At 40.5% G+C, this 23,796-nt stretch overlaps 1 protein-coding gene across 3 annotated transcripts in view; it reads left to right on the top strand.

The window, feature by feature from the left end:
• The first annotated feature begins 271 nt into the window (after positions 1 to 271).
• Positions 272 to 23,796, top strand: part of pigq (phosphatidylinositol glycan anchor biosynthesis, class Q) — a 91,658-nt gene continuing 68,133 nt past the window's right edge. For 2 of the 3 annotated variants that reach the window (XM_084677050.1, XM_084677049.1), the window contains exons 1-2: positions 273 to 459; positions 1,026 to 1,264. In XM_084677050.1, coding sequence (XP_084533176.1) covers positions 1,112 to 1,264 — 153 coding nt within the window. In that variant the 5' untranslated portion in view covers positions 273 to 459; positions 1,026 to 1,111. Of the gene's footprint in view, positions 460 to 1,025; positions 1,265 to 23,796 lie in introns of all 3 variants that reach the window. The other variant, XM_084677051.1, reaches the window with a different exon arrangement.

The raw sequence follows: 23,796 nt of genomic DNA, 5'->3' as shown, positions 1-23,796 counted from the left end.
CCTCAAAATGAACGAATCGTTCACTAACGACACATCACTAATGGAGTGCAAAGCATAGGACACGGACAATTTCTTCGAAGTTGTTGACGTTTCCGACAAAATTTTCAATTTTAATGAATTGTTATGGAAACCAACAACGGCACAAGTTGAACCTGAGCTCATGTTCAACATTTAACACAACTTATTATTATCAATGTAATCTTTCTTTCTCTGTTGATATCATGGTACACTAGTAGAGGTAAGCCGTTGAACAGGAAACACAATACCGGAAAGCGGAAGTAGGTCAGCACCCATTGGTTGCTGGAGAAACAAGCGGATATCTCTTAACAACTGAAGTGGCAGCTTTCTTAAGCTTGCACTAACTGGAAAAGTGGAACGTATTACTATATGGCCAGGATGATCCTTCACTGTTGAATTGTTTCGATGTGTAATCAATGCTGTGTGAAAGTACAAGCAACGGTAATATATTCAGGCTATTGTTTTTTTTAAATCCAATGAAAATGTTAATTCGCCGTGTTCTTCGTATTTGCCAGACTAGTAGTACCCACCTACCTACTGTATAGTATTGTACAGTAGTCTTAGTTTGCGGTGAGCGGTGGACCTCAGACTAAACTATCTGCAAATTAGCTAGCTCTAGCTGTTTGTATGTATGTGCTTTTGATCTTATGACAAAATAAGATTAGTCTACGACAAGGCTGTTTTTAATACGTGTTAAAGTAGTTAATGTCGCTAGCGTGCTACAATGTATTGTGGTAACCCCCAGTCTAATCAATGACTGTTATGCCTTAGGCTTGGTTGCCTTAGAAACTTCTAAAAGGCTCAATATTTGAAGGACAAAAGAGGGCAGTGTACTCTTGTAGTCGATACAAGTTTAAACGAAAAACCTTTCTGGATTAAAATGCATTTAAAAGTATCCACCATTCCATTTGTTTGGCCAACAACATCTCTTATGCAAGAAATATTGTCTGATTCACACTTGTTTTACACAAATCTGTACCATTTATCTCCATTCTCTATCCCTGCAGAAATCTGACCTCCAAGCCATTCCCTCGAGGAGAGTCCAGTCCCTCAGGGAGTATTGGTCTTTAGCTGACTACTCTGACCTGTGGCCATGGTGCTGAAAATATTCTTCCCTCAGTGCTGTAACCGGGCAGACAGTGGGCTGCTGGTGGGGCAATGGATCCCGGGTCACAATTCAGCTGTGGTCCTAGCAGTCATCCACTACCCCTTCATCCCCTGGCAGGTGAAGCAGTACATCAATGAGGTAAGTAGATCACAGAGTAACCGGGTTGAATCATCTCTGTCCTCAGATACCCTCCACCCATGCCATTGAAAAGCTAGCTTTTCTGTGGCATAGCTGACTAAAGTGGTGTTAATGAAAAACGATTGTTGTGGACATGAGTCTGGAGTACCCCAAGTTCAAACCCCGGTGTGCGTAAGTGATTAAGAAAGTGTTTTGTCCGTCTCTTCATTAACGGAGTGACTAAGTTAATTTGAGTTCTGGATCATCAAGTATTATCAATCTGCAAATTGGGAGAGAAAACCAGACCTCTGACAATAAAATTACAACACCAGGCTTAGGTTTCAATCAGGGGCCCGTTCTCCGTACGTTGCTTATTACATCCGAGGTCAAATGACACATCCAAGACAACATCATCTTGATAATCATTATCTGGCTAATTCGGTTCTTCGAACACCCATGTTGTTTATAATTAGTATAGACCTTTTTTGATGAACATTCTATAATTTTCATTTGTAAAGTTTGGCCCTTGAAAGGTTCCGGTTTCAGACACGCGAATGATTGTTTTGATGGAAGTCAGCTAGTTTAGAAGCATAAGTGAGCAAGTTACATTGGCAAAAAATGTTTTTTTTAAACAATGTTAATTGTTGCTGTGTATGGCTGTTCGTCAAGATTGGGGAAGAACAAGTTGTCAACAAGTTTACATTTCATATAAAAACAGGACAATGAGATGACTGGGTTGCTGCTGTAAATAATAGCTTGTTGATCTTTCAACGTTGTTTCAATAGTAATATTGGTGGAAATACCGTTAGAATCGCGTTTGTTTTTCATAGTTGATTCAATACTAAATAAGGGTGCAAAATGATGATGGGTCAACATAGTCTAACGTTGGTTCAATGAAATTAGCGTTGAAAGCGGAATGTTGATTCAGTGTGTAGTTTCAATGAAGTTTGCTATCTGGGTTAGTGCTTTAAAAAGGTGGTTTGGGGTGCCATAACTTGTCATGGAAGGGAATTTCCAATCATGCCTAGCATCTGTGGTGTTGCGTCCTGGCTTAGGTTACTGAAATGAATTTGTGCAACAGGCAAGGGATCCACCTGAACAATAAATATACTGCAGTAGAGATGACTCGGTTTTGGATCTGACACTGCATGCAGAGTCCTAGGCTATGGCTAACTCTCATATCTACCTGTTTTTTAACCCACGACCATACACTGGGTTCAGAAATGACAGGTGGGTGATGTAAAAACAGCAGATCATATTGAACACTTATCGGTGCGTTTATTCATTACTACAATTTCACAGCAGTTATTCAAGTTCAATTGTATTTATATAGGACATTTAAAAACAGCCACACGGCTGGCCAAAGTGCTTCACAGTGCAATCGACCTTACACATACACACGTACACAATGAAAGAGTTCAAAAAGCTAAAATCGGCATTATTAAAAAGAGGCTTTTTTAAAAAGAGTAGACAAAATAAAATAACCAGTTTAAAAGAAAGTGTACCATAACAAAAAAATATAGACAAACATAAACCCCAGAGCAGTCATGGAAAGGCTAGAGAGAATAGATGGGTCTTTAGCCTGGTCTTAAAACAAAAAATGGAGGATGCCATCCTAATCTCTAGTGGCAGGGAATGCCATAGTCTAGGGCCGGCCACAAGAAAGGCACGCTCTCCACGCTTGAGCCGTGCACGAGGGACCACTAACATAGCCTGGTCAGATGAGCAAAGACTTCTAAAAGGAGAGTAGGTATGAAGAAGTTCAGACAGGTAGAGAGGAGCAGTGTTATGGAAAGACTTATAGACAAAAAGTAAAACTTTAAAACCTATTCTCTGAAAAAACAGCAGCCAGTGTTGAGATCTGAGAATGGGAGTAATGTGTTTATGTTTGCGACAGCCAGAGAGAAATCTGGCAGCAGCATTTTGAACGAGCTGGAGACGCGTAATCTGGGCAGATTTAAAGCCTGATTGAAAAACCTCATAGGTACAATTGTTATTGTGCCTAATTGGACATTAAATGTAGGCTATATAAAAAAAAAACAGCCAATTTCTTCTTATTTTCAACATTTCATTGAACCAGCAACAACAAAATATTAAATAAATACAAAAATATTACAAAATATAGCTGCAAGCAGCAATGAGGTGGCCAAGCAGTCAAATGACCCATAAAACATTTCAGACAACCTTAGAAAAGGGTAAAGAGTACACGCAGCAAGTTTGGTGTAAATCCATCAAAGATTTGCTGAGATACGACCCAACTTCCTGTTTGCTGGCTTAACGGCACATTTTATTGCCTGTAGCGGGCAAACGGTTTCGAAAATCAAAAAACCATGTGATAGCTTTTATGAGGCTTGGTCTGAAGATAATCTCTGCCAAATTTGCTGAAGATTGGACAACATGTGTAGGAAGAGTAGAGAAAAAACGTTTTTCAATGAATTCAATATGGTGGCCTCATCAATTCGGCTATTATCACAAATTATGATGCGTCACACACGGGACGTCCCAAGATATCATGAGACAAAGGAATCACTTAATAAAGGCAAACAAATCAACAGTTATTGGCCAAAACACATTTTTGCTTCCTGCGGCCACGCCCAGTGATCACATGACACCATATTAATTGGACATCTTCATACGACGGTTCCGAGTCAACATACCAAGTTTGGTGTTGATATCTCAAAGATTAGCTGAGATATGACCCAACTTCCTCTTTGGTTGCTTTTTTGCCAATTTTGATTGGCTATACCGGACAAACTGTTTTGAAAATCAAATATCCTTTGATAACTTTAGTGAGGGTTGCTGTGATGATGATGTGTGCCAATTCTGGAGAAGATTGGAAAAAAATTGTAGGATGAGTAGGCTTTCAAAGGTTTTTGATAAAACCGGAAATAGCAGAAAATATATAGAACAGGAAATTGACGCCATGGTGTCCATTGAACTCGGCTTGATCCAGGGAATCCAATGGTACCTCATTTTTGAAAATTGGTCATACGGTTCAAAGGTTGCGTGTGTAAACACAAGTCCAACTTTGACCCGTTGGTGGCGCTAGAGTGCCGAAGTATGGGACATGAAACTTTGTGAATTGGACCAGGGGACTGTAGCTATCTCTACTAAGTGATGGCTCGACGACAGGTGTTATAAAACTGTTGCGTTTATTGAACTTTATAAAACACGTTACCGTGAACACCGTAAGAGCTTGTCATCTCTTTTAGTAGAGTAGCAAACCTTGAACTGTTAATCGAAAACTAACTCACAATGCTTTTTTAGCGGGCAACCTTTTTGCCTCTCAACATCCTGGTCACTGGTCACATTTTCAAAATAAAAGTCTTTCGTTTTAACAAAATACAATTCTTAGTATTTAAAAATAAGAGGTCGTTTATACCAAATTTAACATACAAAATATAAAATGTTACACTGGATAGACAGGGTCATCTACAGGGACTGTCCCCAATGAGTGTGCCAAATTTCAAAACTTTCGACCAAGCCCTTATGGGGGCTGCCATAGACACCCATGGCGGAATAATAATAATAATAATAAATATAACTGCAAGCAGCAATGGAGGGGCCAAGCAGTCCAGAGCAGGACATGGCCTCCATAGCACTTGCGCAACAATTAAGTCACAACAACCTGTTGCACTCATGCAACACACCACATTTGGTTGAAATATCTGTTTGCGTTCCAAAGTACTGAGTGTTAAGTGTTTTTTTTTCTGGTATAACACCACAGGCCTCCTCTGCTCCTCGTGGAAACGATGGAACCCAAGTTCGGTGACGATCGTACAAATGGTTGCTGAGTTACGCTCTCACGTGTCTTTTGCGGCTTCGCCGCTGCCTTTGATCGGCTCTACCGAACAAACGGTTTGAAAATGGAAAATCCATCTGACACCTTTATGAAGCTTGGTCTGACGATCATCTGTGCCAATTTTAGTAAACATTGGACAAAATTTGGGGCGTGTAAAAGGTTTTTACACTTTTCCATGAAATCCAAAATGTCGGACGCGTCAATTCGGTTGTTATGAAATATTATCGATGGTCAAGCTTGATAACTCACAAGACATCAACAGACAAAGAAAGTACTTTATTAAGGTAAACACTTAAATAGTTATTAGCCAAAACACGTTTATGCTTCCGGCCACGCCCCCTTTTAGTCACATGACACAATATTTGGAGGACATCCTCAGAATAAGGTTCCAAGTAGGTATACCAAATTTGGTGTCACTGTCTCAAAGAACTGCTGAGATATTACTTCATTTCCTGTTTGGTGGCTTTTCTGATGACTTTGATTGGCTGTCACGGACAAACGGCTGTGGGGATCAAAATGCTCTACCATAACTTTTGTGCGGCTTAGTCTGAAGATCATCTCTGGTAATTTTGAAGAAGATTTGACAAAAATTGTAGGAGGAGTAGGCTTTCAAAGGTTTTTGATAAAACCGGAAATAGCGGACACTCTATATAACCGGAAATTGGCGCCATGGTGTGCATTGAACTCGGCTTGATCCACGGAATCCAACGGTATCTCATTTTTGAAAATGGGTCATACGGTTCAAAAGTTGCATGTGTAAACACAAGTCCAACTTTGACCCGTTGGTGGCGCTAGAGTGCCCAAGTATCGGACATGAAACTTTGTGAATTGGACCAGGGGACTGTCCCCAATGAGTGTGCCAAATTTCAAAACTTTCGACCATGCGCTTATGGGGGCTGCCATAGACACCCAGTCCTAAGAATAATAATAATAATAATAATTATAATAATAATAATAATAATACTAACAATAACAATTGTTAGCTTCGCTGCTTGGCCCCTAATAATAATAATACTAACAATAACAATAGGTGCTTCGCTGCTTGGCCCCTAATAATAATAATAATAATAATAATAATATTAATAATAATACTAACAATAACAATAGCAGCTTCGCTGCTTGGCCCCTAAATAGGTTTCCTCCTTACGGAGGAATCCTAATAACACGAGCCAGCTGTTGCAGCTGCAAATGACCAACGGAAAAAATTTGATATTCTATAATGACCACTAGATGACGCTAAACTGCCAAACCTATTTTCTATCAGAGAATGTCTAATATAGAGAGAACTGCCACTCTCGGGAAACTTCCGGGTTCTGAACTGGTTGAAGTTCCATGTGAGGGCGCTAACGAGCAAGTGCAGAATGCATGGAGGTCTATGGAGCTATACCCCTCAAAATCCACTTTTCTCACGATATAATTTTTTGTCTAGTAATTTGAATTCAGATTTCGAAAGAGGAGCCAAAAAAAAATACACACTGCTGGCTGTTCGATTTTTAAAAAGGCGCCTTTCTGTTCAAAAAAACGTTGTAAGAAATTGTAAGTGACGTCATACACATCGTACGACCAGAGCTACTGCTTTACGGCAAGCTCTGGTCACTTACTTTTTTCTCAGGGCATCGACAACACAGCTGACAGGTTAGGCTCTTCCTGTCAATACACATCCTAGAAAGAGTTTTGGCTTGCTAATGTTGTTGCTAATGTTGCTAATGCTCTGACATTCTGATTCCTCTTCGGATGCCATCAAGCAAGAGCTCTGGTCGTATCAGTCCTTCACTAACCAATCAGCATTCATTAGCAGAATGCTAGCGTGTTATAGGCAACAACGACTCACTCTGTAAGAAATCAAAAGGACATAAGTACTCATTCATTCAACTTTCGACCTATAATCCATGTTGAACATGCAAAAACTACAATCAAATCGGAGATTTCTCAATGACAATCGGGAAAAAGAGACAAATGTAGCCGTTTAGCTCCATAGACTCCCATTCAACATGCACTCGCTCGCGATCACCCCCAGTGGAACTCTGGTGGAACTGCAACCAAATTCGGTACAATGGGGTTTAATAGGGAGTGGGCAGGCTCTCCTTAAACAGGCTCTGTTTCTATGCTTGCCAGGGGCAGAACAGTGATCATGTTCATAATGTTAGCAATACGTAACGCTAGCCGCAATGCTAATTTCCGCTATGTTAAACACTATTGACTTATGCTAAAACTGAAGTTCAACGTAAGTTAGCCTATTAATATAAATAGCCTACAGTATCCTCCGACCAGCGGTGGCGCTAATACGTCGGATACACATGAAAAAAGGGGCCTGAGGAGAGAGTTCCGGCTTTAGGGGCCTGAGGAGGGAGCAATGCATTTGGACCCTAGTATTGTGGGAACGTTGGGAAGCCCCATTCAAGTGAATGGAGCATTCTACAGCATTAAGAACAGCCGTGTAATAAGACATAATAAAGTTTAGCCATAGCTGTGATATTGAAGACAGTACTGTAGCCTACTACTGCCAGTGGGCGAGCCTAGTCTGTGACTTTGAAGCTAACGTTAAAACAAGACGCGGTCTCACTCAAATTCAAAGTTTTACACAAATAACAAACTATGCTGACCCGCTGGCTGTCTTCGCAATCGCCATATCTTTAAAACACTGCTGTCCATTTAGATGTAGAATTGACCCTGGTACGAAATTAAGAAAATACTCACCAGACGCAGATCGTCAGTTGACTGAGTGTCAACACTGTTGTTACTTCCGCAATCGTCAATGGAGGCTGACAGGCTCTCACGTAGCAAACAAATCAACCTTTTTACAGCAACCTATATTCAAATCTCACCACCTGGCTGTTTTCACAATAGTCATATTGTCATAACATTTCCCTCTTTCTGTTTTTTGGTGTAAAATTGAACTAGAAAATTACCTACAAAAAATACTACTATGACGCTTTCTATCATGGCTGCTGCCTAAAAGACGAGGCGGTCTCACGGGCGACCTGCACTTGCTCAAATTTCAAAGACTGTCACAACCTAAATCAAAAATGCGAGATTGCAGTTCCACTCGAAATCGCTTTCTCTACAAAGCCAAATGGTTGTGATTTTTTTGGGGTGGTATTTTTCACTCGTAATCCAAGCTCCAATTTGCGAGCTAGAAAGTCTATCACGTTGTATCCATGCATCGTTGCTAACGTGTCTTGACGTGGTGACGTAGCTAGCACAGATTATCCTTTGTCGACAAAAGGCACTTTGTCCCCACAAAAACGTTGTAACCTCCTAAACTGTGCAACGGAACTTAAATCCAAATACAAGCAACTCAATCTCTACCAAGACTAAATTTTTGACACCTAGGTTGTCTATGTAGTCCAAATATAGACAAAGTTTTAGGGGGGCAAAAAGAATAATAACTAGAAAAGGCTGTTCCTGCGAAACAGCAGTGAGAATGCTGAAAACTTGAATGGGGATAGCTGACCATGCTAAAAAAGCTGAAAATAGTGAACATACAGTAGAAAGTTATAAGCTGAATGTCTTGTGAACATTTTAAAGTTTGAATGGTGTCTGTAACTGAAAATATGCTGAATTCGTTACATTTCAAAGAGGAGGATTGAAAGTATGCTGAAGTAGTTAAGTTTGAAAGAGGAGAAACCATTGATATCCTTTATGTGTCTGTGCGGTCATAAATACCACTCTTTTTGCAGTTTCCATAACGTCACACAATTCTGCTTTCATGCTGCGTGTCTGTTTGGTTGCCACGGCAATGGAGCAGCTGTACTCGCTAACGAGCTGGGCAGAGAATGACACATTTAGCTAGCATCCACACCTCAAACAAGTTAACCTAGACGCAAAACTATAGGTCCAATCCAAAAAATGACGACCCTACCGGCAGTTTAAAAACACGTCTACTTTCGAAATTCTCTGACGAATTTTACCCACCTTTCCATTGACGTTAGTGAGAGAATTTGAAAGGCTGCTCTTGCTTCAAGGCTGAAAGCTGAAAATCTGTAAATGTGAGCTCTTTAGTAGTTACATTGGCTGAAAGAGGACACGTTTTCCTACATTTTAAGGTATAACTTGTTTCTGTAAGTTAAACTATATGAACGTCAGAGAAATGTGTTTGTCAATTTAGTTGAATATCAGAAAAAGAGCAGCCAGCAGAGTGTCCACTCTGCTGGCTGCTCAACCAAGAAGGAGCTAAATGTTTCATGTATTTAAAACTGTCAAGATTGAAAATTGACTGAATATTTGAAAAAGCTGAATCATTTAGGAATAGCTGAATGTCTTGTGAACATTATAAAGTTTGAATGGTGTCTATAGCTGAAAGTATGCTGAACTGTTTAAGTTTGAAAGAGGAGGAATCTTTTTAATGATTTGAAAGGATTTACCATTACTTTTAAAGGGAGAATAATTTGCACAAAAACCTTTAAAAAAAAAAATAATATAAAAGGGAGAAATACCAAAACACAGCACACATCTCCTGAAGGAGCTGAACGTAAAAAAAAAAAAATATATATATATATATATAAAAAATTGTTTTATTATTGCTGAAAATACAGAAATGAGAATACCCGCAAGCTGAAATGAATTTCAAAAATGTGTGAGTCACACAAAAGAGGCAGTGTGGAAGCTGAACTGCATGATCTAACAAAGCTAAGAGCTAAAATAGCCTACAATGCGGGAGAAGCTGAAAGCTGAACTGTTAAACAGAGAAGAAGTAGGCTAGCTAGTCATAACAAGAATATTATCGTTTTAACAGCTGAAATTATACTTGGGATAGTAATAGCAGTAGCAGATGTAGCCTAACATTGAGTGCATTTACTCGGCTTTCTTAGTAGGATTCAAACATACAGCAGTAGGGCCGATAGAAGAAGACACGGCGACACTTTGTTGCAGAAGGATGATGCTGCAAGTTTCGTCCGTGAAGCATACAACGATTAATAAAAAAGAATCATGTAGACGTGTTTATGGAGTAATCGCCTAACTAATTACACATGTAAACGGAGTAATTGTATTATTGGCATAAACCGACAATTGCTAGTAATCGGGTTTGATGAATGATGAACTCAATTGGTTCGTCGAGAATAACAGAAATTTGCCTAGCATCCATACCTCAAACAAGTTAACCTAGACGCAAAACTACACGTCCAATCCCAAAAATACGGATAGTTTCCGAGACCCAAGACTCTGCCGAAACCATTGATATCCTTTGTGTCTGTGCGGTCAGAAATACAACTCTTTTTGCAGTTTCCAAAACGTTACCCAATTCTGCTTTCATGGTACGTGCCTGTTTGGTTGCCACTGCAATGGAGCAGCTGTACTCGCTAACGAGCTGGGCAGAGAGAATGACACATTTAGCTAGCATCCACACCTCAAACAAGTTAACCTAGACGCAAAACTATACGTCCAGTCCAAAATATAAGGATATTTTCCGAGACCCAAGACTCTGCCGAAACCAGAGATGTCCTTTATATGTCTCTGCGGTCAGAAATACGACTCTACTGCAGTTTCCAAAACGTGACCCAATTCTGCTTTCATGGTGCTTGTTTGTTTGGTTGCCACGGTGATGGTGCAGCTATGATTGCTAACACGCTGAGGGCAGAGAATAACCAACATTTACCTAGCATCCACACCTCAAACAAGTTAACCTAGACGCAAAACTATACTTCCAATCCAAAAAATTAGGATATTTTCCGAGACCCAAGACTCTCCCGAAACCAGACATGTCCTTTATATGTGTGTGCGGTCATAAATACGACTATAACGGCAGTTTATAAATCTTTTTATTTTTTGTTTTCTGTGACAAATTTGTCACCACATTTGCATTGGACTCTATGGGGCGAGAGTTGGACTTTGTCTCGCTTTCGTGGGGCTCTGAACAAATGTGTAAGTCTTTTAGATTCCACAGACATCTACACCCAGCACAAAATTAGCTATCTATTGATCCAAAAACGAAGCATGAAGAGTGAAAATTGTGGCAATGGTGGCAAACTAGAAATATGTTTTCAAAGAAATCCAAAGCTCCCCTCCGCTCTAAGCGATTCAGTCTGCACTCTGGGCTTTCTCGTAAACACCCATGTAAATCTCAGAAACGGTTTGAAAAAGTCCTGAAACATAATCAGTGATATACATTTTTTTTGAGTAGATATCAAAAAGCTGAATTACATAAAAATAGTTTAGGGTTTTGTCAACGTTTTAAAGTTGAAATGGTGGCTCTAGCTGAAAGATTGAGGAAGAAGGAAGTTGGAAGTTGAAGAAGTTTTAAGAAGTTTGAAAGGATTTGAAAGAAAACTCCATTGGAAACCCATGTTAAAAATATTTTGAATATTGATTTATATTAATTCAACCATAAGAGTTACAAAGCTGAAAAGTCATAGCGCCCATGGCCTGAAACTGTTGATTTTTTTTTTATAGCTGAATTGTTTTAATAGCTGAAGATTTGAAGGCGCTGAAAGGTTGCGCGGAAGAAATAGAAGAAGTTGAATAAAGATTCAAAGAACAATACTTGGAATGCTGAAGCAGCATTCCAACAATAAAGAGAAACAGGAAAACAATAGTGAGAATGTTTAACAGCATTCCAACAATAATATATATGTGAGATTACAATGGTTTGTGCTAGCTGAAGGCAAGCACACCCCAATAATAATAATAAAACTACCAATTACAATAGGTGCCTCGCAGCTTCGCTGCTTGGACCCTAATAATAATAATACTACCAATTACAATAGGTGCCTCGCAGCTTCGCAGCTTGGCCCCTAATAATACTAACAATAATAATAGGTGCCTCGCAGCATTGCTGCTTTGCGGCTTGGCCACCTAATAAGAAAAGGTAGAAACACTTAAGTGGCTTCGCCGTTTCGCGGCTTGGCGTGCCCACACCAAAAACACCTCTCCACTGCCGCAAACACAACCTCTAATCTGTCAAAGCATTAGGGCTGTCCCCACTCAGTCAACTAGTGGATTTTCTGGTCGATATGCTCTTGGTCGACTAAGATTGTTTTAGTCGAGCTGCCGTATGGCAGTGTGAGATCTGATTCCCGCTTGTGTCGCCAATGCTGAATTAAAGAAATATTCGACAGAAATTGTTGATTATATTATTTAAGAGAAATAAAGCAACACAAAATATATATATATATCTAAAAGAAGAGGTGTTATTGTTTTCCCTTTCGTTAATCTGTGCTTTGTTTTGTGTGTTTTTTGCACACGGCACAAGCACAATTGGCTGCCGAACTATAATCTCTGCCATAGCCTACTTTGTCTGTGTTATTAGTAGTGGTGGGCTGTTATCGGCGTTAACGTGCTGCGTTAACGTGAGACTCTTATTGCCGTTATTGTATTGTATTCTATTCTCAAAGTTGGGTTGAGAGATGGGTCTATACTACGCAAGCTACGATGACTTTCGCCTTGATATTTTAGCGCGGATGTATACCTAGCTGAATTGCACTGTAGGGGGCGAGTCTTCGAACCTGTGTGTATGCCTTGTGTATGAAATTATCACATCAAACGTGACTTGCAAACATGGATGCGGCTATGAAGCCGCCTGGTTTGCTTCTGGGAAAATTTATTTTTAAGAAGCTTCCCAATGGAAACCTCGACAAGACTACGGTTGTTTGCACCTTGTGCTATGCAGAATTATTTTACTGTAGGAGTTCTTCCAGTCTCAAATACCACCTAAACGCAAAGCATCCCTTAGCTAATGCGGAAGATGCCAGGCCAAGCACTGATGTAGCGCAGGGGAAGAGTCGTCGTCAAACTACGATGTTTGAGTGCAACCGAGGCAAGCCCGTCAGCACAGCTCTATCAGCCAAGCTAACTAATCTAATAAACAGTTAATAAACACAAGTAGGCTACATCTTATTGAACATAATTTATTTTCATTTCATAATTATCATAGTAGACCAGCTTTCTCAAGCAGTTTGATGCATTTTGGAAACCGGAGATGAGCCCCTGGTCTAAATACGCCACCTGGCTTGAGAAACCCGTTCTCAAAGACTTACTTTTACTTACTTTTAGTCATTATTTGGGTAGCACACATATTCGGAATTCCTTTGGCGGAATTCAAATGAGTCATTTTAATCTAGATTAACGCCAAGATTACAGTGAGATTAATCTAGATTCAAAAAATGAATCTATGCCCACCATTAGTTATTAGGTAAAATGGCAAAGAAATCTGTGGAATGGCAGCATTTCATTTACAGTACATTTACAAAGTACTGGGTGACTCAAAAAAACGTTGAATGCAAACTCTGCCAACAACGGTTTATTTTTCATAGTTCGACGTTGAATATGATGTAGCCTACCACCTGAAAACCATAAATTGGCCTACTTCGCTCATGCTAACACGCGCTGGGTTGAAAAATGAATATGCCTATTATTATAAGAATCACATCCAAATCGAATGACATTATCTCTTGGCCAAGACAACACAATCCCTCTCTGTTGCAACGTTCCCCACTCGGCATCTACGCAAATTTGCATGATGCACTTTTTCAGGCAGTGAATAGTGCACTGATTTGCATGTTAAACAAACAATATTTGTAATCTGTAGTACATTGGTTATTAATTGTTTTCTATTACAATCAGGCATTTTGTATTATATCGGCAATAACAACAAGACTGGTGACATGACGTTTATTATTAGTAATAGCTTATTTTATAGTGGCTGAATCTGGAATGTCCAGCAGCTACATTGAGTCAGATCGGGAAAATGTCTGTACCTATGTTTGTCTAGTTGTCAATCTCCCTTCTTTTGTATGTATTTCTTTCATATTATCTAGCATTCTCTGACGAAATTCTCTGACGAATTTTACCCACCTTTCCATTGACGTTAGTGAGAGAATTTGAAAGGCTGCTCTTGCTTCAAGGCTGAAAGCTGAAAATCTGTAAATGTGAGCTCTTTAGTAGTTACATTGGCTGAAAGAGGACACGTTTTCCTACATTTTAAGGTATAACTTGTTTCTGTAAGTTAAACTATATGAACGTCAGAGAAATGTGTTTGTCAATTTAGTTGAATATCAGAAAAAGAGCAGCCAGCAGAGTGTCCACTCTGCTGGCTGCTCAACCAAGAAGGAGCTAAATGTTTCATGTATTTAAAACTGTCAAGATTGAAAATTGACTGAATATTTGAAAAAGCTGAATCATTTAGGAATAGCTGAATGTCTTGTGAACATTATAAAGTTTGAATGGTGTCTATAGCTGAAAGTATGCTGAACTGTTTAAGTTTGAAAGAGGAGGAATCTTTTTAATGATTTGAAAGGATTTACCATTACTTTTAAAGGGAGAATAATTTGCACAAAAACCTTTAAAAAAAAAAATAATATAAAAGGGAGAAATACCAAAACACAGCACACATCTCCTGAAGGAGCTGAACGTAAAAAAAAAAAAAAAATATATATATATATATAAAAAATTGTTTTATTATTGCTGAAAATACAGAAATGAGAATACCCGCAAGCTGAAATGAATTTCAAAAATGTGTGAGTCACACAAAAGAGGCAGTGTGGAAGCTGAACTGCATGATCTAACAAAGCTAAGAGCTAAAATAGCCTACAATGCGGGAGAAGCTGAAAGCTGAACTGTTAAACAGAGAAGAAGTAGGCTAGCTAGTCATAACAAGAATATTATCGTTTTAACAGCTGAAATTATACTTGGGATAGTAATAGCAGTAGCAGATGTAGCCTAACATTGAGTGCATTTACTCGGCTTTCTTAGTAGGATTCAAACATACAGCAGTAGGGCCGATAGAAGAAGACACGGCGACACTTTGTTGCAGAAGGATGATGCTGCAAGTTTCGTCCGTGAAGCATACAACGATTAATAAAAAAGAATCATGTAGACGTGTTTATGGAGTAATCGCCTAACTAATTACACATGTAAACGGAGTAATTGTATTATTGGCATAAACCGACAATTGCTAGTAATCGGGTTTGATGAATGATGAACTCAATTGGTTCGTCGAGAATAACAGAAATTTGCCTAGCATCCATACCTCAAACAAGTTAACCTAGACGCAAAACTACACGTCCAATCCCAAAAATACGGATAGTTTCCGAGACCCAAGACTCTGCCGAAACCATTGATATCCTTTGTGTCTGTGCGGTCAGAAATACAACTCTTTTTGCAGTTTCCAAAACGTTACCCAATTCTGCTTTCATGGTACGTGCCTGTTTGGTTGCCACTGCAATGGAGCAGCTGTACTCGCTAACGAGCTGGGCAGAGAGAATGACACATTTAGCTAGCATCCACACCTCAAACAAGTTAACCTAGACGCAAAACTATACGTCCAGTCCAAAATATAAGGATATTTTCCGAGACCCAAGACTCTGCCGAAACCAGAGATGTCCTTTATATGTCTCTGCGGTCAGAAATACGACTCTACTGCAGTTTCCAAAACGTGACCCAATTCTGCTTTCATGGTGCTTGTTTGTTTGGTTGCCACGGTGATGGTGCAGCTATGATTGCTAACACGCTGAGGGCAGAGAATAACCAACATTTACCTAGCATCCACACCTCAAACAAGTTAACCTAGACGCAAAACTATACTTCCAATCCAAAAAATTAGGATATTTTCCGAGACCCAAGACTCTCCCGAAACCAGACATGTCCTTTATATGTGTGTGCGGTCATAAATACGACTATAACGGCAGTTTATAAATCTTTTTATTTTTTGTTTTCTGTGACAAATTTGTCACCACATTTGCATTGGACTCTATGGGGCGAGAGTTGGACTTTGTCTCGCTTTCGTGGGGCTCTGAACAAATGTGTAAGTCTTTTAGATTCCACAGACATCTACACCCAGCACAAAATTAGCTATCTATTGATCCAAAAACGAAGCATGAAGAGTGAAAATTGTGGCAATGGTGGCAAACTAGAAATATGTTTTCAAAGAAATCCAAAGCTCCCCTCCGCTCTAAGCGATTCAGTCTGCACTCTGGGCTTTCTCGTAAACACCCATGTAAATCTCAGAAACGGTTTGAAAAAGTCCTGAAACATAATCAGTGATATACATTTTTTTTGAGTAGATATCAAAAAGCTGAATTACATAAAAATAGTTTAGGGTTTTGTCAACGTTTTAAAGTTGAAATGGTGGCTCTAGCTGAAAGATTGAGGAAGAAGGAAGTTGGAAGTTGAAGAAGTTTTAAGAAGTTTGAAAGGATTTGAAAGAAAACTCCATTGGAAACCCATGTTAAAAATATTTTGAATATTGATTTATATTAATTCAACCATAAGAGTTACAAAGCTGAAAAGTCATAGCGCCCATGGCCTGAAACTGTTGATTTTTTTTTTATAGCTGAATTGTTTTAATAGCTGAAGATTTGAAGGCGCTGAAAGGTTGCGCGGAAGAAATAGAAGAAGTTGAATAAAGATTCAAAGAACAATACTTGGAATGCTGAAGCAGCATTCCAACAATAAAGAGAAACAGGAAAACAATAGTGAGAATGTTTAACAGCATTCCAACAATAATATATATGTGAGATTACAATGGTTTGTGCTAGCTGAAGGCAAGCACACCCCAATAATAATAATAAAACTACCAATTACAATAGGTGCTTCGCTGCTTGGACCCTAATAATAATAATACTACCAATTACAATAGGTGCCTCGCAGCTTCGCAGCTTGGCCCCTAATAATACTAACAATAATAATAGGTGCCTCGCAGCATTGCTGCTTTGCGGCTTGGCCACCTAATAAGAAAAGGTAGAAACACTTAAGTGGCTTCGCCGTTTCGCGGCTTGGCGTGCCCACACCAAAAACACCTCTCCACTGCCGCAAACACAACCTCTAATCTGTCAAAGCATTAGGGCTGTCCCCACTCAGTCAACTAGTGGATTTTCTGGTCGATATGCTCTTGGTCGACTAAGATTGTTTTAGTCGAGCTGCCGTATGGCAGTGTGAGATCTGATTCCCGCTTGTGTCGCCAATGCTGAATTAAAGAAATATTCGACAGAAATTGTTGATTATATTATTTAAGAGAAATAAAGCAACACAAAATATATATATATCTAAAAGAAGAGGTGTTATTGTTTTCCCTTTCGTTAATCTGTGCTTTGTTTTGTGTGTTTTTTGCACACGGCACAAGCACAATTGGCTGCCGAACTATAATCTCTGCCATAGCCTACTTTGTCTGTGTTATTAGTAGTGGTGGGCTGTTATCGGCGTTAACGTGCTGCGTTAACGTGAGACTCTTATTGCCGTTATTGTATTGTATTCTATTCTCAAAGTTGGGTTGAGAGATGGGTCTATACTACGCAAGCTACGATGACTTTCGCCTTGATATTTTAGCGCGGATGTATACCTAGCTGAATTGCACTGTAGGGGGCGAGTCTTCGAACCTGTGTGTATGCCTTGTGTATGAAATTATCACATCAAACGTGACTTGCAAACATGGATGCGGCTATGAAGCCGCCTGGTTTGCTTCTGGGAAAATTTATTTTTAAGAAGCTTCCCAATGGAAACCTCGACAAGACTACGGTTGTTTGCACCTTGTGCTATGCAGAATTATTTTACTGTAGGAGTTCTTCCAGTCTCAAATACCACCTAAACGCAAAGCATCCCTTAGCTAATGCGGAAGATGCCAGGCCAAGCACTGATGTAGCGCAGGGGAAGAGTCGTCGTCAAACTACGATGTTTGAGTGCAACCGAGGCAAGCCCGTCAGCACAGCTCTATCAGCCAAGCTAACTAATCTAATAAACAGTTAATAAACACAAGTAGGCTACATCTTATTGAACATAATTTATTTTCATTTCATAATTATCATAGTAGACCAGCTTTCTCAAGCAGTTTGATGCATTTTGGAAACCGGAGATGAGCCCCTGGTCTAAATACGCCACCTGGCTTGAGAAACCCGTTCTCAAAGACTTACTTTTACTTACTTTTAGTCATTATTTGGGTAGCACACATTCGGAATTCCTTTGGCGGAATTCAAATGAGTCATTTTAATCTAGATTAACGCCAAGATTACAGTGAGATTAATCTAGATTCAAAAAATGAATCTATGCCCACCATTAGTTATTAGGTAAAATGGCAAAGAAATCTGTGGAATGGCAGCATTTCATTTACAGTACATTTACAAAGTACTGGGTGACTCAAAAAAACGTTGAATGCAAACTCTGCCAACAACGGTTTATTTTTCATAGTTCGACGTTGAATATGATGTAGCCTACCACCTGAAAACCATAAATTGGCCTACTTCGCTCATGCTAACACGCGCTGGGTTGAAAAATGAATATGCCTATTATTATAAGAATCACATCCAAATCGAATGACATTATCTCTTGGCCAAGACAACACAATCCCTCTCTGTTGCAACGTTCCCCACTCGGCATCTACGCAAATTTGCATGATGCACTTTTTCAGGCAGTGAATAGTGCACTGATTTGCATGTTAAACAAACAATATTTGTAATCTGTAGTACATTGGTTATTAATTGTTTTCTATTACAATCAGGCATTTTGTATTATATCGGCAATAACAACAAGACTGGTGACATGACGTTTATTATTAGTAATAGCTTATTTTATAGTGGCTGAATCTGGAATGTCCAGCAGCTACATTGAGTCAGATCGGGAAAATGTCTGTACCTATGTTTGTCTAGTTGTCAATCTCCCTTCTTTTGTATGTATTTCTTTCATATTATCTCATAAAACAGTGAGTTAAAACATCACACAAAATGGTTTGATGAAAAACATTGTGACATTTATGGAGAAAATAAAAAACGCTTCAAATTTCAAGTGACACTGACGCCGATAAAAGGTTGCCATTGTTGCCGACACCAGCCAAGCAGCCACGACTTGACTTTCAACAGCAGGTTACCAAAGCAGAAATAAACTTGTAGCAGCATACATAATAGAGGAAATGTTGCCATTTAAAGTTTTAAGTATTATTTTATTTTGATATATTTTGCTTACTGTAGCCTTGTTATGCTTGACAACTTTTAGGTTGATCTTCACAACTTTTTTTGTCAGCTTTGTGGTATTAAAAAGCATAACAGAGAGATCTGTCCTCATTATAATAAGAATTTGAGTTGATTTGGGCATATATATGGTACATATATTGTTATTTGGCAAGTGCATCTCAGGTGATGTTACAGACTAATCCAAAAGTATTGTAACTAGTAGTGTAACTACCGTAAAACTTCAAATAATAGCCGAGTCCCAAATAGACGCCTGTCTCTTTTAAACGCCTGGTGTGACAACAGATTTGGGTAAATAAAGGCCGGTCTCAAATAAAGGCCTGGTCAGTTTTTTTTTTTGTTTTTTTTTTCGTGTCGGGTTGTATTTGATCTTTTAAAACCCGTCAGATTGTTTGTTCTATGTTTTGATTTGATTTCACGTGACAGACGCAACCGTTCATATCACTATGGCAACATAACAAACAAAAGGTTAACAAACTTTCTTTTAGTCTTCAGTTGTTCTTAATTCTCTCAATACCACCATGGAGACAAAAAGAAAAAAGTACGATTTGACATTTAAGCTGACAGTTGTCAAATTTGCAGAACAAAATTCTGGAGAAGCAGCGGCAAGACATTTCTCAATTGATCCTAAGAGAGTTCGAGAATGGCGTAAGCGTAAAGCAGAACTGCAACGTCTCTCCGAGGAAGACGACAAAAGGGCCAGACTGCGAGGTGGAGGGAGGAAGAAGGTCAGTGAAGAGCTGGAGGTGAGCGTGTGTGAGTGGATCCACAGCATGCGGGCAAAGCATCTCAGAGTCTCACGTAAAATGATCAGGGCCAAGGCAAAAGAAGTGTATGCAACAGTGAGTGACGGCAGGGATGAGGAGAGATTTACTGCGAGCGCTGGCTGGCTGGACAAATTTCTGAAGCGCAACGACTTTTCAGTCAGAAGACGCACAACTGTAGCCCAGAAAGACGCCAAGCACTTCACTGAGAAACTGGTGAATTTTGTAACATATACAACGCGGATTATTAAGTCAAAGAAAATACAGCCGAAAAACATTATAGCCATGGACGAAACAGCGGTGTGGTTTGATATGGTGGGCTCTACAACGGTGGATGCAAGAGGTGCGCGCAGTGTCCCACTGAAAACCACAGGTCGTGAGAAGAGCCACTTAACTGTGGTGTTGGCTGTGAAAGCAGACGGGACCAAAATGAAACCGTACGTTGTCTTCAAAGGGGGGATCAAGGAGGTGAAAGCAATGCAAAATATCAGTGGGGTGGTGGTGGCCAAGTCCAAAAATGGATGGATGAATGAGGAGCTGACTGCAGACTGGCTTCAGAGAGTGGTGGGAACGCTTAACTTCGCCCCTCATCTCCTAGCCTGGGATTCATATCGCTGTCATATCAGCACAGCGACCAAAGCTGAGCTCAAAAGGGGCTACAACTTAACCACGGCTGTGATACCCGGTGGCTGTACAAAGTACATACAGGCCCCTGATGTCGTATGGAACCAACCGTTCAAAGCCAGCCTGCACGAGTCATATGACAACTGGATGGCAGGGGATGTGGACACGGAGTACACCGCTGGAGGAAATATGAGGGCCCCAGCTCGCCGCTTGTTGGTGTCCTGGGTACTTCAAGCGTGGGAAAAGCTAGATACGGAGCGGCTGAAAAATTCCTTTAAGGTATGCTTGTGCGCAGCACGCCGTGTGTGTGTGTGTGTGTGTGTGTGTGTGTGTGTGTGTGGGGAGAAAGAGGAGATAATGTATTCCATTAACTTCGGGATGTTATCCTTAGGCCCCGTCCACACTAGCCCGGGTAAATTTAGAAATGCATACATATGTCTGCGTTTGCACCTCCCGTCCACACTAATACGGCGTATTCGGATACTGAAAACTGAGCTTTTCGAATACGCTCCCCTAGCCGGAGACATTTGAAAACGCCGGGTATGCGTAGTAGTGTGGACGGGGTCCCCGGAGCTTTTCAGATACGATGACGCTCAGTTGCCATGGCACTGGGGTAGCTTGCGCTCTCGAGGTCATAACGTCAAGATGGAAAGTGACAGAAATATGCTGCTCCGTCTTTATAACTTATTTATAAGTTTAGTAAGTGTACTTCAGGTACAAATAGTATCACTCAATAGATATGCGTTACTCTTACGCAGAAGGTGAGCGCTGTACTCTGTGTGCCTGGGCGATAGGGGGACAATAAAGCACTGCCTTAGGCAGAGAAGGCGGTTGAGAATGAGACTAAACATAGAGCGGAGATTCTGGGTGAGACCTGGCCGAACAGCTAGCTGGTGGGACAATTTTGAAGACCAAGTAGTATTGCCCGAGGAGTGGAGAGAGAATTTCAGGATGTCGTTAGGGAGCCTTCACCGATTAAGTACCATGTTACGCCCACATATTGAAGCACAGACAACCCGAATGAGAGCCAGTGGACGTGTTGAAGAAGGTGGTCTGTACGATGTACTACCTCAGTGACAAAGGCAGGCTGCGCAAAACCGCAAACTAATTTGGCTTGGCCCGTCAAACGGTCTCGAAAATTGTCAGGGAGGTTTGTACAGCAATCACCAATCACCTGGGCCCTGAGTACATCACCTTGCCACTCACTGAGCCTGCAGTAGCGGACCTTACCAGTCATTTTTACCAAAGCTATGGCATACCCCAGTGCATAGGAGCTGTCGATGGCACACACAGACATAAAACAACCGTCTTCAAATTCATCTGATTTTATCAACAGAAAGACCAATGGACTTGAATCTGGATGATTTACCCCTGGTCATAATTGCTTGCTTTGTTTTACACAATTTTTGTGAGCTGAACAACGAAGCAGTCAGGCAACCAAATGTTGATGCGGCTGTTCGCTACGAGCGAGACTTTCAGCCTCCAACTCAGCAAATCAGCCGTAGGCCCACTGAGTGCAACGAGTCAGAGGGGCGACTAATCCGACATGTACTCACCAAGTATCTGGATCTATGACATTCAGTGCTTGTTTCTGTTCTAGGCCTAAATGTCATTTCAAATAGCCTAGCTACATTATTATCCCGTTTTTACTGTGTGTTTAATTATTTGATGCCGGAACCAGATGTTCCCTAATATCACATTACATTAGCCTAAACTCAGTGGAAACAGTACATTTAAAAAATTTGGACAGACAGACAATGGTATTTGATCAAATGTAAATTTATAAAAGCTGTTAATACTAACATAAATGTTTAATAAAATAACATGAACTGATTTGAGACAGACAGACCAGATTTGAAGATCAGTGCTCTTTTCTTCTTCCACTGCCTACTCTTCATAATAATGGGGAAAAAGGGAAAGGGTTCGGTTGTGCTGAGGTGGAAGGGCTGGGAGATGGGTTAGGTGACATGGCAGGTGACATGGCAGGTGACATGGCAGGTGACATGGCAGGGGACATGGCAGGGGTGTGCCCATAGGGATGGCTGCTCCTCTGGTTGTACAGGAGATATTGAGGTGGGAACATGGACTGTTGCATCATTGCGAAGCCATCTACAATAGAATTAGTCAGCCTCTCTACTGTCCCTGTTAGTCTGGACATGTTGGCCGAAAACTCCCGCTCAGTGTCTTCCATTCGCGGAAGCAGCTGCCTTTTCATTTGCATCTCCTCCTGTGCAATCCGCGCTTCTTGGTCTTCATGGGGAAGTCTTCTTTTTAACCTGTCAAATCTGTGAGCTGACAGATAGGCAGGTAGCTTGTCTCTGCGACACTGCAAATTTCCATCCTGAGGGTGCTCTCCACTCTCAGGAGGCGAAGAAGGGCCTTTCTCCTACAAAACATCAGTCAGAGGTTAATTGGTATGCAAATTACTAGTAGGTCGTAAGATTTGTAACTATAGGCTAGCTAAATATCTGTTTTTCTTTGTTTACCGTTATGGACGAACTTTAGGCTATTACTCGTAGATATTTCCCTCTCTAGGTTATATCAGTAACTGGGTATGCGAGTTTCCGTACGATTCAAATCTAACAACAGTTCGTCATCGCAATTAGGCCAAATTAATGTAAATCATACTAAGTGGTTTAACTTACCGCGGTATCGGGATCCACCATGTCACTTGTCTCCAGGCCAGAGACAAGTGTTGTTGTTGCGGGAGATCCTCCCCATATTTTTTCGCACATCTCAAAAAAGAGAAGAACGACTCGTCCATGGCCACTTCTTTTCCCGGAGTCCACCGCATGCCTGTACTTACTCCTAATTGATTTTAGCTTCGTGGTTAGGGCTGTTTTGGTGATATCCTCCACCTTGTGAGGGAAACCATTCTCATTCGCATCACTAGTGCTAGGATACTCAGCTGAAAACCATTGCTGTATATCCCCATACTTGGTCACACAGCTTTCCCAGTCTATGTTTTCCATTGATTTATGTGCTTTATATTCTTGAGTTAACCTCGGTAAATATTCCACCTCTTCATCTGTCCATGAAAAAAAACTCGCCTTTGGTTGAGCCATTGTAGCCAAAAAACTATAGTTTGTATAGTACAGTTATAGTGTGACTGTTTTTTGTATGACAGTTTTTTTTAACCTCAAAACAAGTGTCAGTCTCAGCTGATCGCGTGCATGTAAACAGAGCAGCGTGGCGGGATGGAGGGACAGAAGTGGCGTAATCATGGCAAAGATTGTCATGTATCCGTGTTAGTGTGGACGGCAAACATTTGGAAAACGATGTGAAAATGCTAGTGTGGACGGAGATCGTTTTCAATTTGAATACGCGTATTTGTATTTACCCGGGCTAGTGTGGACGGGGCCTTAGGTATGTGGCCTGACAGTAGCTTCTGATGGAAGCGAGGATAACCTTATCCATTGTTTCAAAGAGGGAGAATCGTGCGCATCTGGGTGGGAGCTGTTACTGCAAGCAAGG

Source organism: Hypomesus nipponensis, chromosome 17 (genome assembly GCF_054491055.1).
Source record: "Hypomesus nipponensis isolate SF chromosome 17, ASM5449105v1, whole genome shotgun sequence".
In the NCBI taxonomy this organism is placed as follows: Eukaryota; Metazoa; Chordata; class Actinopteri; order Osmeriformes; family Osmeridae; genus Hypomesus; species Hypomesus nipponensis.
Note: the sequence above shows the minus strand (reverse complement) of the source record. Positions and strands in the feature narration are given on the sequence as shown.